The following is a 16,978-nucleotide window of genomic DNA, read 5'->3' on the forward strand; positions in this document are numbered from 1 at the left end:
GGGTTTGTTGTAACAAACTTAATAATTATATAATTAATATGTGTTGTATTTGTCGATTTTGTTATGAATTTGTGATTGAAGTGAACTTATGGTTTACATGATTTTTTTAATTGTGTTTAATTTTTGGATTCAATATGTTTGTTAATTGTCCTTTTGTTCAATTTTGTGCATTTTTTGTTTATGCCCTTACTTAAATGCATAACTTTTGTGGTGATTTTTGTGCATTATAAGATGTCATGTACCACGAAGTATAAGAATTTTGTGTATTTGAGCTGTTACTCGACATTTTAATAATTTTTAGAAGAAAAAACAGCGGCCTTTTAGTGATTAAATAAGGAGAAGAAAAGCGAAAATACGAGAAAAGAAACCAAAAAATATGAAGCAAAAAAAGTTGACAAAATAAGCAAAAAAATCAATGAAAAAGCTTTAACACACACACACACAAGTAAAAAAAACGTAATTAGCTGTAAAACGTTAAAAATAAATAAAAAAATAAAGTTGTTTATGATAATGTAAAAAAATGCTAGAGTGGAAAACGAAAAAATAAAGACGACAAAGTCTATAATAATAAAATAAAATATGTTAGATGAAAAAATAAGATATTAAATGCATAATAAAAAAAGATAAATATAAATTTCGAATTTGTGAGTGGAAAGGCATTTTCGAAATAAATTTAATAAAAAATGTAAAACAAATATATTTAATTTAATTTTTCATTTAGTTCTAATTAGTTTTATCACGAGGACCTATATTTGAAGACCCTTATTAATTAGCAACTTAACATTTTATAATTAAGATAAGAATAAATAAATAAATAAATTATGAGTTGCAAAAATAACAGGCATGAGTCTCATCCGATATCCTTGCTGCTGCTGCGTAGTCTCTCTCTCCGGTGGCCATGGCCATGTCTAGAATCGTACTCTCCCTCTCTCCCACACCACCACCACCACCCACCACTATTCCAGAATCCCACCCCCACCCCCACCCCTCCTTCTTCGATTCCTTCTTCACTTTCTCTAGAAGAAGTTTCATCCTCACATCCTCCGTTCTAAGCTTATCTTCCTCTTCTTCTTCACTTGCTCAAACACCACCACCACCAAAATCGCCGCCGCCGCCGCCGCCGTCTTCTAGTTCAGCAAAGTCTTTCCTTTCCGGAATCGGCAGCACCAAGTCGTGGTTCCAGTTCTACGGCAGCGGCTTCGCGATTCGCGTGCCCCCCAATTTTGAAGACATCATGGAACCTGAGGTCTGCATCTGATTGCATTTCTTCTTCTCTGTTTTCCCCCCAATTTTTATGTATTCGTCCATTTTTTGAGATCATTTCTTACTATCTCTTAATTCTTCTAATTCCCTGTTTGAAGTTTGTTTGCATTTTTTTTTTTAATTATTGCTTATTTCAATCGCATATTGGTATGATTAATAGCTTGACGAATACTTAGTACTCGAATAGTGCTTCGTATATTCTCTTTGATTTTAAATCCAAATTGCTAGAACGGAAAATATGTATGTGAACGGTTAATACAAATATAACTTTGAACTCCGAAGTCATTGACTGTCGATAAACTACACTTGACTTTGCAAATGCGATTGAACTTCAAATCACAAAAATAGGTTACTTATGAAGAAAATGAAAACGACTTGTTGTTTAAGTGTCTCCCGTTCTAATACTCGAGATTTTTTAAATGGATGGTCGTTCGATATTGGTATCGTTCTCGACAACTATAAAATCTATGTGTTATTTACCGAATAATAGAAGTCATCTTTGGTCGAATGTAGCTCCAACTAGATTCCTTGATTTCCTATTTTGTTGGAGATATTAATATTAAATGTTACATTTCACTAACAGCTTTAGTTTTTGATTGAGATGATCATTCAACATGGTATCAGAGTCAGGCCAAATGAAAGGCCCTGAGTTCGAATCCCACCGCCACCCATTTCAAATATTTAAAGTGCAAGGCTTCAAATGTAATTCGCCTGCACTTGAGGCGGCGTGTTGGAGATATTAATATTAAACAATACATTTCACTAACTAACAATTTAAGCTTTTGGTTGAGGTGGTCATTCAACATGTACTATTCCTATTTTGTTGTGTATATGTCATAGGAAAACGTAACGAAGGCCTATGGTCATATGAAGGAGAGATGCAATAAAACTTCACTTCTCTTGTTTCCGTAATTATTTTCCATCTTCCGTTGTTTGTTTGTCCGTAATTTATGCAGAACCTATTGAAGCATATCTGAAATAATGTGCAGGCATCAATCATTTCTCATTTATAGCTCTTTGAATTGTGACACTTAGGGTTCGCTTACTTATGTAGGACTATAATGCTGGATTATCTCTCTATGGAGATAAAGCTAAGCCAAAGACTTTTGCTGCACGTTTTGCATCTCCCGATGGGTAAGTGCTACTTTTTGCTCTTTACCGTTTATTGAAAAATATGATACTTGAACGATATACTTTAATTAAAGCATGATAGTTTCACTCCGAGTGTATCAATGTGGATGTATGAAAGTTGAAGAGTCAAATTAATCCCAAAATTTGATTTTACGTTTTGCTGTTCTAAGACTTGTTTTTTTGTCTATTTCGGATGTGATGGAAGATATTCTGGTTAGTATTACAACTCTTACAATGCTAATGAACAACATGTTAACTAGGTTATCATATCAATGCCCAACAGCCTCAAAATGCTCGATTTTGTTAACAAATGATCGCCACTTGTTTTCGACTAGTTTTTTGACTTGGAAAATATTTTAGTAGTTAAGCAACTAGTACCCATGGGGTTGAATTTGGGTTAGACGTTTGATTGTACTTATTCTTTCCCGTTTCTTGGATTTTTTCTCAATCTTGACAATCTTTATTGTTGGATTTGTTCTGACAGATCTGAAGTTCTAAGTGTTGTCGTTCGGCCGTCCAATCAACTTAAGATCACCTTCTTAGAGGTTTGTGAATGTAATTCTTCTTACCTTATATCAGAAATTAACTTTTAACGAAGTAAATTTCATCTCTTATGGTCTCTTAATAAAATTCTTTAATGATGGGGGTTCTGTAACGTTGAGTCTCTTTATGAATTGTTCTCGACTCGCTCTCCAAAAGCAATCCAATGTTCAGAATAAAATGTATACAGACTTCGAAAAAAGTTACATATTTGAATTTTAAAAAGTGGATGTGTATCTAAAGACGCCATTTCGATATTGTGTTAAATCTACTCTTGTAACTTTTTTCGGTATCGAAATATGAGAATGTTGTTCGACAAGAAATCATAGTCTAACGATTCTGTTTCATTTATGACTTAATTCCGATTTCGACAGGCCAAAGACATTGCTGATTTAGGTTCACTTAAGGAGGCTTCTAGAATATTTGTTCCAGGTATATAAAAATTGCAGTGAAATGTTGTTTCATTCTCAAGAAGATGCTTTCAAGATTTTCTTCAAACGACACTTTTGTGCTTTCAATGCTTTTATATGCAGTCGGGGTTACTTTGTACAGTGCTCGTATAATCAAGATTAAGGAAGAAGACGGTTACAGGTATATAATTATTCTTGAAGTAATTGATTTTTTTCAAGCTGAATGATCCACTAATCTCATTATCGTGATTATTCAAGCGTGTTATAAATAAATATTTATCTTAGCATTCGAAACATTGAAGTTTGGAGTGAATTGCAAGAGGGTTTATGCTAATTAAATGTAATTTTCGCACTCGGAATTTCGTAAAAAAGTAAGATGATCTTTATACATTTCTAGTGTATTTTTCTATTAACAAATATACTTTAATTTCAGGAATTACTACTTCTACGAGTTTGGTGCAGATGAACAGCGTGTCGCACTAGTAGCTGCCGTTAACAGCGGAAAGGTGGGTCGGCCCATTAATTAAACATCATATCTTCGATTTTCTACCGAAATTAAAAAAATTAAAAATAAAAAATAATTTCCATTGATATGCAATTTTTTTTTTCTTGTTATATATATGGTTTCAGGTGATCATTGCTGGAGTCACTGCACCCCAGAATAAATGGGACGATCATGGTGTGAGGCTTCGATCCGCTGCAGTCTCGCTCACACTTGTTTAACACGAGGCCTAAAGTTCTGTTCGTTAGATATTGAAATATGTATGTAAATCCCATCTTTGTAACAAAATAGACGATGATCTTTGAACCTGTGACGACAAAAATCAAAGGATCTGATTCTTGGAGTTGCGAGTAAAACGTCTTTACCACTGCACTGAAGGATCATTTTTGCCTGGAGATTAGTGAAAAAGATAATGAAGATTATAAATATATGTTAGGCTTGATGTTTACCAATTGTAAGTCCACTTGTGTTGCTAGTTGATACCTGATTTAAAGAAAAACGGAAACGCCCTTTCGTACTGTCAAATACATACATAGTTGCTAAATCACGAGCAAGGCGATTGATTGCCTTGTCTCTTCACAAACGGAAAAGAACAATATGCAAAAAAACTCGATTAATAGAAACAATCTTCCAGAATGGCTGCGAAAGATTTTAGAGTATGTTCCTGATTGCGCTAAGCATTCATCACCGGTAGGCAGTCACCTTCAACCATGATAGCATTCTACTTCATCGATCGAGCAGCTTGAAGCGCAAGAAGAACCGCTTGAGCTTCGCCATCCGTTGGCCTCACCCGGCTTGGGAGCTCTCGGACCTTCCACTGAATGCAACGTCCATCTAAATCTCGAGCGACCAATGACGTTTCATCAGTGTTTGAACCCGGTGGAAAGGCGGCATCAACGTTAATCTTGACAGTTCCCCAGGGAGGAGGAGACTTCCAAGTCTCGTGAAGCTAATATTGCGAGTCCGAATTTGCGTTTCTTTGAAGGTGGTGAGATACGAATTGCACCAACCAACTACCGCCTCAAGTTTAACGTGATCACCATAGTGCACGACCCGGTTTCTCCTGTCCCAAACCTTTCAACAAACGACCGCGGCAAGAATAAAAAACTCTCTTGTGAGAGTTCACTGAAGATTATCGAACCAGCTCGAAAAAGACATCCTGTCATCAAACAATCAAGTAGCAACCGGCAAGTTCTCCCACAACTCTTTCGCACTCATGCAACCATTTAGTTTGTGAGAGGTGGTGGATAGTAATTTGGAAATAGTTTGATTTATTTGGAGAGAAGGGACAATAGGACTTAATTTGAGGAGAAGGTTTTATTAGTTTTTGGTTGAGTTGATTCTAGTTTACAATGCTTCATAGCCTATTTCTAGGCTTCATGGATGAATCTAGAGAATTGCTAGAGTAGTCCTTCTCTAGAATTCTCTTTACAATCCTAGCTATTCTTGCGTATTCTTCTGTGGCTAGAAGTATCTAGCTAGCCTTGATTCCTATAGATTATTCTAGATACTATTTTTGAAGACTAGTTTTTCTTGAATTTTCCAAAATTGAGGATTAATTTCAACACTCCTCATTATTGCTCATTTTGGAAATACCGAGCATCGTACGTAGTTCTTCAAACTTCAGGCGTGGAAGTGCTTTCGTGAAAATATCTACATGTTGTTCGTTTGTCGGGCAGTAGTTCACTTGAATTTCTTTGTTCACTTCTGCTTCTCTTAAGAAATGATACTTGATCGCTATGTGCTTAGTTCGGTTGTGTTGAATCGGTTTCTTCGCCATTGCTATTGCATACTTGTTATCGCAATAGATTGTCGTCGACTTAGTTTTTTCCTCGCCCATATCCGTTAATATTCGTTGTAGCCACATAGCTTGGCTTGCAGTTGTTGCAGCTGCCATATACTCTGCTTTTGCTGATGATTGCGCCACACTTTCTTGTTTCTTTGATGCCCATGAGAATATTCCGGATCCAAGAGAGAATGTGTTACTTGAGGTACTCTTCATGTCATCCAATGATCCGGCCGAGTCATTATCGGTGTAGCCTATTAAACTCGAGCATGTTACGGGCTTGTACCAAATTCCATACTCCTTCGTGCCTTGTAAGTACCCAAGGATCCTCTTTGCTGCTCCATAATGTACTTGACTCGGACTTTGCATGAACGTGGATAGTAAACTTGTAGCATACATAATGCCTGGCCTGGTAGCCGTTAGATATAGCAGGCTCCCTTATACTTCTGTAGAGTGAATCGTCCGCCTTTGGTGATCGATCTTCCTTTCTTAGTTTTTCATTAGTTACTACATGTGTAGCAACCGAATTGCAATCGTGCATTATGAACTTGTTTAGTAAATTTCGGTGTACTTTCGCTGCAAAATGAAAATACCTTCTTCTTTTGGTTATCTCGATGCCGAGGAAATAGTGAAGTGATCCGAGATCACTTATCTCAAATGTTTTCATCATATCTTCTTTGAATTCTTTAACCATTCTCTCATTGTTTTCCATATCTATCTATTCTATCCTACCTTTAAAAGTGTGAATGTTTTTAGTTTCTTAACTTTTTTGTAATACCCATTTTACCCTTGGTATTAGTAAGTTATATAGTATGTTCTACTTGTGGTTAATTTTGTCAAATGTTATTGTTGTGTAAATAATGCATTACGTATTTGCTCTCCCATTCATTCTTATTCCGGCCGAGTTGAGATTAATTAAGTAGTAATTAATGGAATTGATAATTTTAATTAATAACTCCAATCAATATACATGCTCCCACCTATTCCTATTCCAATTTATTTACTTCTCTTGCACCAAAAGGCGAAATCCCTCGCCCCCAGGATTTACTTCTCTTTGTATCATGAAAGGTGTTGTGCTATTCACCCTTAGACCACTACTATACTCTGAAAAATTCACTTTCGAATGTAAGTTCACATTTCCCCCTAACTTATTTTCCTTATTGAATATATGTGCTTTTCTTCATTATATTTCATTATGTAGATTTAGTTCACCGCACATCTATTTTTTTACATAAGTTGATGAGAAAGTAACAAGTTTTTTCATTGTCTGCATTTTTTAACAGGAAACTACAAATATTGAAGTCCCTTACTATGTGGACTGTTTATATTATTTGAATCTATTCACCTATCTCCTTTCAATTATGAATATACGTCTTTCAATAAAGATGTTTACGGGGATAAGGTGAATGTGTACTTGCTTATTTGTTTATAATACATATAAGGCTGCGGCTATATGCAAGACTAATTCCACTTGTGCAAGACCAAATTAAAATTTTCAATGTATAAATACTATAATACCCTTACTTATTAAAAAAAATAGAAAATTCCAAATGTGCAAGACCAAAAATTCAAAAACACAAAAAACCATATACAAGACCACAAAACCACAAGACAAACTCTCATCTTCTCCATCTTCCAAAACCCACAAGACCTTTCTCCCTCCTCAACCCAAGAAGCTATGCATTTATCGATTTTTTTAGCTAGAATATCGATTTTCCAAAAAAAAATCCCGCAAAAACGAATTCCATGTCGAATTTTACAGGTAAAAATCGACATTTAGATGTCGATTTTGAGGTATAAAATTCGACATTTGAATTTGTACTATAAATTCGACATGTCAATGTCGATTTTTACCTATGCAATTCGACGCTTAAGTGTCGATTTGTAGCATAGTTTTTCGACACCTTGGTGTCGATTTTTACCAGTTTCAAATTTAATTTTTTTTTTTTTGGGCAGATTTAGGTCACCCGTGATTGTGCGTGGCGGGGCTGGAGGCGGCGGCGGAGCTTGAGCGGCGGAAAAGGTGGGCGTAGGTAGGGTTTCAGGGGGGGCTGTTTTTTTTTTTTAATTCACGCTTCTATGTTTTTTTTTTCCTCATTATTTGTATTTGGTCTTGCATGACAAAAAAAAAACCAATTTAATTTATGGGCATATTTGTCATTCCATCTTAATAAAATAGAATCTTTTGGGATATTTCTTTAATTTGGTCTTGCACAAGTGGAATGAGTATTACATATAGCCGCAGCCTACATATATAATTATTTTTCTTTAGTTTTATGTAAATTTTATTAATTGAACATGAAATTATGAAAAATATAACTCGAAGCCGAGATTAAATATTGAGAGTAGAAGTCTCCATTGAATAGAAGTCTAAATGATCATATTCAAACTTCAAGATTTGAGATTTAAACATATTAAAAATAAATTCTCATATATAAGAAATATGTCTAAAAATAAGAAAAATTAGTTGTGTTGTGTATGAATAAGATTGATTTTAAATATTGAGGTTAAATAAATTCTTAAATTTTATGTACTATCATTATTTATGTATTTTATTAGTATAAGTGATACCATGATTTAACCATAATCAATTATGTAAAAAGAAAAAAAAAACATAAAATCATAATAAGAAAATAAATGATAATGTATATTACTTATTTTTTTATAATATAATTTTAATGTCAAAGACCTGTTAGTATACTATAAAATATGTTAAAAGTTGTACCTTTTTTTTTGTTATCGTAATTATTTTTATACAATAAGTTTCAACAATATTTTTTTTTTCAAAGTTACATTTCAAGAGTTTTTCATTATCATAATATTATAAGTATATATATAAATAGGGAAAATTAGCAATAACCCCCTCATCTAGGAAATGTAGTTAAGGAAACACCCCCTCCAAAAAAAATTAGAATAACCTCTTAGCTAATATTCCACCCAAATGTTATTTTAATAATTCTTAAACTACCCTTATTTGATTATAACTATTTTAACTCTAATTATATATCACCTTTTCCAAACCCGTTTTTTTTCCTCTGCCATTTCTATCGTTTCTCTTCTCAATATTCAAATCTCAGATTTCTCTATCCCCCTTCACCACACCATGACCTAAATTACGAACAACTTCTGGAAATCCACGGCAAAGACTATGGCGACGATGCGGCGAAGGATCTTGCGCTTGCGAAAATACTCCAAGTAGCGTTCCTTTACCCACAGTTTCTCGATTTTGCGAAGATTTCTTATTCGTCGCCGTAGGTTATGGATTTTTAATTTGATTTTGCTGCCTCTTTTTGGATATGACGGTGGTCATGAAGAAAATTGGGTCTGGGTGGTTTTGTTTTGATGGTTTTGATGGTGGTGTTATTGTTTGGGCTTGTGGTACGAGTTGTAATTTACTTTATTCGTCATTAAAAACGGTCAGATAATGGAAGTGTGGTGTGGCGGCGGCGTGGTGACGACGACGAGCAGATCTAGGATTTTTTGGTAGATTAGGCGGAGCACGCGCGGGTAGAGAAATTTGCGTAGGCTAGACCCTCAATCGACTATGTATTTTTTCGGTAGTGGATTAAGTTAATCGACTATGCTCTGGTAGTCGATTAAAGTGTTAATCGACTGTTTTGATAGTCGACTAAGGTCACTGGATTTCTTTTTTTTTTTTTAATTCAAGTTCTACTTATTTGATTTTATTTAAAAATATATTTTATGTAAAATATAGTATGTCACTGTTATTAATTAATCATAAGTTGTATATTAGGGTAAATACATTTAACCCTCTATGGTTACAATCTTTTGCCGATGACCCTCTTGTGCATGCTTGTAATATCAGCACATTACCCCCTTGTGGTTTATGTGGTAGTTTCCGTCAGTTTGCTGTTAATAAACTTAATCGTATGTGTCAAACTTCAAGGGGGTCATCTGTAAACATGAAAAAGAAAATAAAAGCACGACGGGATCATCTGCAAAATAATACTATGTCGTTTGACACATGATTAAGTTTGACGAGAAAACTAATGGAAGTTAGCCTCATAAACTACAAGGGAGTTATGTGTTGATAATGCAAATATAAGGGGTCATCTCCAAAAGCTTGTAACCTAGAGTTAAGTGTTATTTACCCTATATATATTAAGTAAAATCATACGTAATCACGTGCAACGCACGTGGTGCTTGCTAGTATATAAAAGATCATCTATGTATAAAGAGACAATGAGTGTATCTTGATGTAGAGAGTAGGCTCACTTTGACTCCTCCTAAATCCTCGACTCGCGAAATAAGTATCGATCTGGTTGTACCAAGCTCGTGGGGATTCCTTTAAACCGTATAAGGCTTTTTTGAGAATTAAAACTCTGTCTTCTTTTCCTTTCTCCATGAATCCTTGTGGTTGTTCCACGTAGATTTATTCTTCAACATAGCCGTGGAGAAAGGCTGACTTGACGTCCAGTTGATAAATTCTCCATCTATTTTGTCAGCTAGTGCAATAAGTGCTCTTACTGTGTCTAGGCGTGCAACAGGAGCAAAGGATTCAGTATTGTCGATACCTGGTAATTGTGAGTATCCTTTGGCGACAAGTCTCGCTTTGTGCTTCTGAATCGAGCCATCCGGATTGAGTTTCATTTTGTAGACCCACTTAACCCCAGTGATATCTTTGTTAGAAGGTCGATCTACCATCTCCCACGTCTTGTTCTTCTCGATCATCCTTATATCTTCTTCCATAGCTTTTATCCAAACTTCTTGCTTCGATGCCTCTTTAATGCTTCTTGGCTCCATAGTTGCAAAGTTACATGACTCGCAGATTTCTTCGAGCGAACTTGTTCTTAGTGGGGGTGACTCTAGTGATGATTCTTCTTCTTCAGTAACTTCTCCACATCTAGTAGTTCCACGAGGAGTCTGCGTTTCTTCCAGTTCTACTGTTTGATGACTTGATGATGGTCCTTGTATTATTGTTACCATGATGATTTGCTTCATTATCTTTTCTTCATCCCAATTCGAAGTAGTTTTCTGACGATAAGCTTTTTAGTCTTGAGATTGTAAATCCGGCTCCCTTGGTTTATGTATTGTATTTAACAAATATTCATTTTTCCGTCTTTACTTCAAGCTTGTGCCTCTTCACTGCTCGAATATGGACGTAGCACATACTCCCAAACACTCTTAGATGTTTTGCTGACGGCTTCCGACCACTTCGAGCTTTTACAGGTGTTTGTTTTTCGCCGCCTTAGTTGGAAATCTGTTGAGTAGATAGACAGTTGTGTAGACTGCTTCTGCCCAAAACATTTTCGGCATTTTTTTTTCTTCTAGCATAGATCTTGCCATCTCCATCACCGTTCCATTATTTCTCTCGGAGAAGCCATTTTGCTCAGGAGCGTAGCCAACTGTTAGTTGGTGTTCCACTCCTTCATCTTCGCAGAACTTGTGTATTCCTCTCCTCTATCGCTTCTTATAACTTTAATCTTCTGATTATTTTGATTTTCTACTAGACTTGAACTTTCTTAAGATATAGAATACTTTCGATTTTTGTCGCAAAACGTAGACCCAAGTCATCCTTGTATAGTCATCAATGAAGAGAATGAAGTACATGTTATGCGTCAAAGTTGGAGTCCTCATCGGTCCACAAACATCAGTATGCACGAGCTCTAGAATCTTCTTGGCTCTCCAAGCCTTGCCTGATGGAAACGATTTCCTCTGCTGCTTGCCAAGTAAAATCCTTCTCGTGAATAGCCGGAAGATCTTTCATCATGTTCTTTTGGTGAAAAATCTTTAATCCATGAAAGTTGAAGTGTCCGAACCTCCGGTGCCATAGCCATGACTCGTCTTCTAGAGCCTTCCTGGCTACTTCCACATGCTGCTAGTTAGAGAAAAGTTTCTCTTTGACTGCATTTTAACTTTTGCTATTTCCGTTCTTGTATTTTTGTTATCATATATTGTGAACGAGTCTCCTTTAAAGAGTAGAGAATATCCTTTCTCCATCATCTAACTGACGCTCATGATTTTTGTGTCGAGTTTAGGCACTAGTAGGACATCTTGAATAAGACGCATACCTTTCTTAGTATTGAAAGTAATTGTGCCTAGACCTTCAGTTTCCACCAGGGCTCCATTGCCGAGTTTTACTTTTGTCTTCATGGACTTGTCTTTATCTTGAAAGATCTTCTTGTTACTCGTCATGTGATTGCTGCAACCATTGTCGATGTACCATGTGTCGTGTTTTACTTCAGACGGAGCATGGCAGACATAGAATAGACAGTCTTTCCTCTTAGCTTGTTCCATGAAGTTGGCCTGATGACTTTGTCTAGAGCGGCAATCCTTGTGGGCATGTCCGAATTTTCCACAATTCCGGCATTGTAGTTTTCCCCGAAACGAACAATCATTTTCGAGATGACTGGTTCTCTTGCAGACGCGACACGGTGGGTATTTGGATTTCGTATTTTTATAATTATCTCCTCCATTTTCTTTAATTCTAGAATTTTCACTTCTAGAACTTTCTCCAAATTTTCTTTCCTTATATCTTGAATTTTGAGACCGAATTTTGAGTTTAGACTGAAACGCATTCTCCATTCAATCACTTTCACGCCTACTCAGTTTTTCTCATATGCTTCTGAAGAGCCTACCAACTCCGTGACAGAGAGAGTGGCGAGATCCTTTGTATCCTTAGTTGTTGTTACGATTTGATCATATTTTTTCGGAAGACTGATTAATATTTTCTCTACTACCCTTTTATCGGAAATATCTTCTCCATTCGCTCTTATTGTAACTAATTCTCTTAGTCGAGAATAATATTCATTTACGGTCTCGGAATCCTTCATTTTCATATTCTCCAAATCTCTTCGTAGAGTTTGCAGTTTAGTAGTTCGTACCTTTGCAGGAACTCCTCCTTCTGGGTATCTCACGCTTCCTTTGCACTTGTAGCACCTCTAATTCTTGGGAAAATTGAATCCTCCATAGCCATTTGAATATTGTAGAGTGCCAAATTGTCCTTTTCCATATCCTTGGCGAATTTATCTTTCCCCACTTGAGAAAGTTAAGAAGTGTCGGTAGGAGTAGTGAACCTTTGGTCGACAATCTCCCATAAGTCTTGAGATTTAAAGAAGGTCTCATATTTTTCTCCGAAGAACATAAGAAGAGCAATTTGGTTGTAAGATAGTGTATTGGCCATGGTATAAGTTAATGGAATAATAAAGTGTGGTTTTATGAATAGTTTGTAATGAAGGAAACACCAAGTACTATTAGGGTAGTAATTTGGAAATAGTTTGATTTACTTAATTCAATAGGACTTAGTTGAAGGAGAAGGCTTTATTAGTTTTTGGTCGAGTTGATTCTAGTTTACAATGCCTCAAAGCCTATTTATAGGCTTCATGGACGAATCTAGAGAATTGCTAGAGTAGTCATTCTCTAGAATTCTCTTTACAATCCCAGCTATTCTTGAGTATTCTTGTATGGCTAGAAGTATCTAGCTAGCCTTGAGTCCTATAGATTATACTAGATACTATTTTACAAGACTAATTTTTCTAGAATTTTTCAAAATTCATGAGCATTAATTTCAACACAACCATACACAACGTGAAGACTAGATTCCACCTTATTCCCGCAATTAGTGCATAACGGATCTAGAGAGATTTTGCGGCGAAATAATTCTAATTTGGTCGGGAGGGATCCCAAGAAAGCCCCCGAAGAAAAATTCGGATCTTTGGGGAGGGGGGGGGGGGGGGGGGATCACATGTTTCCCAGCCAGTATTTGAGCTATTTCTGCTATGCATAATATAATCCAAAATTATAATGGTAACAAGATCGGACGGTGAAGTTCCCCGTTTTCGAGAGTGGCCAAACTAATATGTCCTTGCCAAAAGTTCCACCAATAGAGAACTCCAAAATACGGTATCCGTTAACTGGCCAAAAGAAAGAATCAATCACATTCACATTCCAAAAACCGGTGTTTTGGTCAATTAAGTCGGATACCGTATTTGGAAAAGCGGAGTGCACCGGTCTCGGAGTCAGAACTATCGATCTACCCTCACCCACGAGCCACGGATCGCTCCAAACCGATGTGGAAACCCTGTCCCTTATTATGACCCGAATTCCACATCTAAGACCCGGACCTCATATATTTTTGCGGAAAGGAATTTTTTTCATGACATTTCTACGACTTTTCAATGACATTTCAACGACTTTCAAATGATTTTTTTGGTGATATTTGTAATATAAATATCATTATATATTTTATATTTTAGGTGAATTAATATTATCAAATTTCGTTATTTCGGATCCAGAAGTTCTGATTATGGGAAAAAAATTGTCATTCCAAATTGTAAAATTTTAGTTTCCGATTTTTTCCAAATCCTTTTGCATTAAAATTAAAATTTGTTTTCTCGAAAAAAAAAATTAGAATTTGTTGTTTGCTTCTTAAAAGAATTTTGATATTTTGACGAATGTTTTAGTTCCCCCAGTACTTTTAACCCGCTAATTTGAGAAGAACTTTGAGAGGAACCCATAGAAAATCCTATCAAAATTACCCACCTGATGAGATTATTACAATTATTCCCCTCCCCTCATGAAAAAATAGAGTTAAATACAGTTTACTTGTTTAAAGCATACATTATGTAACACTTACTCCCTTAAAGTATTATTTGTAACACTTACCCCTCTCAAGCACAATTAATATGTATTTTAAATTCTAATACCTTAAAATTTTCTCTTTTATTTAAAAGAATAATAAATTATACAACTAAAAAATCTGTTGAGAAATGCAGTTTTAAAATTTAAAGTATTATCTTTTGTTGGGTACATATGTAATTTAACATCTAATTGTTGTTGGACCAATTAAATCGAACATATTTATATTGATATATTTTATGAAATCAATACACAACTGATACACCTAAATGGGCCTCTTGCGGGCCAATTGGTTATTTTACAACATCGGGCCAGATGTTAAGCTCCAAGAGGACAAGCCCACTGTTTAAAGGGCCCAAGCCCAATATATTGATTGAACACCTAATTAGGATTATACTATAACAATAATTAGGACTCTACTATTAATTGATATAAATAATACCTCAGCCTCATGGTAAAAGGTACGCTCTAACAAATCTATAGTCTATTAATCTTGTGCCCTCAACCTTAATCGTTGGTGCCAGCATCTGTCTTGAGCGTCGGTGGAGTTTTCGCCAGATCAACCCCGGCTTAGTTTACATGTGCTTATCCTTGTAGGTTTAGGGTAGGGCTTAGGCGTGCTACCACCCCTGCAAGGCAGGAACTCTGCCCCAGATCACCTACTCGCGTGATGTGACCTACCCCTGCGTTCCCGTTCAAAGTGATACAACATCAATAACAAATAGTAATCTTAAGTATTTAAATTTATTTTTATTCACTAATTTCTTAAAATATATTTTCATTCATTATTGTACAATATATTACTTTTTAATTATTTTCCGATAATTTAATTTTAGTTACTTTTGAATTTTATAGGATCAGATAATTGTTAGATTGTTTTTTATTATGTTTTAAATTTTAAATATAAAATAGGGTAAATAACATTAAACCACCTAAATCTTGCCCTTTTTTGTGAATTACCACCTCAACAAAAAAAAGTTGCACGATCTCACCAAAACTTGTTTTTTGTGCCATGTTACCTATTTTCTGGCCATTTTGCCCAGAATTTATAACATGTGCATTGCTTGTGCCTACTTTAAAGGTTTAATTGACTTTTCAAATAAATATCCCTAAACCCCTAAGATCATCTCCAATGGAGATGGGGGTGGGTAGGGGTGGGGAGACAAAACCACCTCCAATGGAGGTGGGTAATGGGGGTGGGTGTGGGTTGGGTATGGGTGGGGAGAAGGGGGGAAGACTTTGCCTTGAGTTCCCCCCTTCCAACTCACTTGCTGGAAGGGGGCGTGTGATTTACTCGCTACTTTTTTTTTCTTTTTTTTTTCCTTTGTTATACACTTGTTTGTCTTTTTCTTTTTCCTTTTTCTTTTACATGTCAAATTTATTTATTTTTTATTTTCTTTTTCGTTTGTATTTATTTTTTATATTATATCATTATTTTATTTTATTTCATTTATTTAATTACTTAATTTAATATCACATAATTTCAATAAAATCAACACCTTGTAATTAAATATTTTTAATATTTTGTTCATTTCTTTTCTTTTATTTTTGTATTTCCTTTTAAATTATATCTTTATTCGTAATTTTATTATTATTTAATTTTGTTACTTTGTTTGGTTTTATTTTGTTTCTTTATTTGGTTTTATTTTATTTTATTTTATTTCTTAGTATATTTCTTTTATAATTATAAAAATTACAAAAAACAACAAATACGATTATTTTACTTTTTAATATAAATTTGAAATAACAAAATAATTTTAATAAATTCAAACACTTAATTCGTAAATAAAAACTTAAGTAAAATTATTACATATTTCCATTGTGTCTTGCCCACACATGAGCTATTAAAAAATCACGCTGAAGGTTACGATTTACTTCAACCAATCGCATTGTGTGACGACGTCTCATATAATCACTTATGGATATGCCCCTTGTTCTTGGGTTTAAATCTAATTCCTCATTTCTATCATAACTGTTGGCACGATTTCTCCGAGATGTGGCTGGGTTGTTGTCATCGTCATCTGATTTAGCATCAGCGTATTCAACTCGCTCGTCTTCCACAATCATATTGGGGAGTACGATACACGTCATCATAATATTTCTTAGGTCCTTCGGATCCCACCGTCTTCCAGGCTGCTTCATTGGCAAATCAGGCTTGAAGAATTCCAAAAGCTCGTTCAACATCCTTGCGGTATGCCTCTTGCATTTTTTAGAAAAACTGTTCTTGATGTGTTCTCGGCTGCTTAATGGATTGAATTAACATACCCCATTTTGGGTATATGCCATCAACAAGATAGTATGCCATGTAGTGATCTTTTCATATACCTGATAGTGAATTATTGGGGAAATTCCCTAAACAAGGTTGTCGAACAAGGGTGAACGACCCAAGACAGTGATATCGTTTTGTGAACTGGGGACGCCAAAGAATGCATGCCATATCCAAGTGTCAGATGAAGCCACAGATTCGAGAATAATTGGGGGTTTATGTTTTCTCCCCAAAAAGCTCCCCTGCCATGTAGTTGGACAATATTTCCATGTCCAGTGCATACAGTTTAGTGAACCGATCATTTCAGGGAACCCGCGTCGTTCCGCTTTGTCAAGTAGCCTTGTCAGATATGCGTTTGTCAAAGCACGAACGTACTCATCTTTATACAACCGCAAAATTGTTTTGTAAAATTCGCGCAAGGTCTCGGTTGCGGTCGTCTCTGCCATATGGAAAGTTTCGTCAATTGAATAAGCGGAGTATGC

The 16,978-nt window shown here is 35.4% G+C and overlaps 1 protein-coding gene across 1 annotated transcript; it reads left to right on the plus strand.

Annotated features, from left to right (window-relative positions):
* Positions 1 to 821: 821 nt before the first annotated feature.
* On the plus strand, positions 822 to 4,371 carry LOC105969749 (tagatose-6-phosphate ketose/aldose isomerase, putative (Mog1/PsbP/DUF1795-like photosystem II reaction center PsbP family protein)). The gene is made up of 7 exons (XM_012994526.2): positions 822 to 1,246; positions 2,318 to 2,397; positions 2,879 to 2,939; positions 3,309 to 3,366; positions 3,468 to 3,525; positions 3,778 to 3,850; positions 3,975 to 4,371. Exons 1-7 carry the CDS (start codon positions 899 to 901, stop codon positions 4,065 to 4,067), a joined length of 771 nt encoding a protein of 256 aa, XP_012849980.2. The 5' UTR covers positions 822 to 898; the 3' UTR covers positions 4,068 to 4,371.
* The last annotated feature ends 12,607 nt before the right edge of the window (positions 4,372 to 16,978 follow it).

Source organism: Erythranthe guttata, chromosome 2 (genome assembly GCF_056151865.1).
Source record: "Erythranthe guttata isolate IM_541 chromosome 2, IM_541, whole genome shotgun sequence".
Classification (NCBI taxonomy): Eukaryota; Viridiplantae; Streptophyta; class Magnoliopsida; order Lamiales; family Phrymaceae; genus Erythranthe; species Erythranthe guttata.

Excerpts from the sequence above, each read along its gene's own strand:
- LOC105969749 (XM_012994526.2), top strand. The coding sequence starts at position 899 with ATGGCCATGTCTAGAATCGTACTCTCCCTCTCTCCCACACCACCACCA. Across the intron at positions 3,367-3,467 it reads TTCTAGAATATTTGTTCCAG|TCGGGGTTACTTTGTACAGT; the intron begins GTATATAAAAAT and ends TTTTATATGCAG. Across the intron at positions 3,526-3,777 it reads AAGGAAGAAGACGGTTACAG|GAATTACTACTTCTACGAGT; the intron begins GTATATAATTAT and ends CTTTAATTTCAG.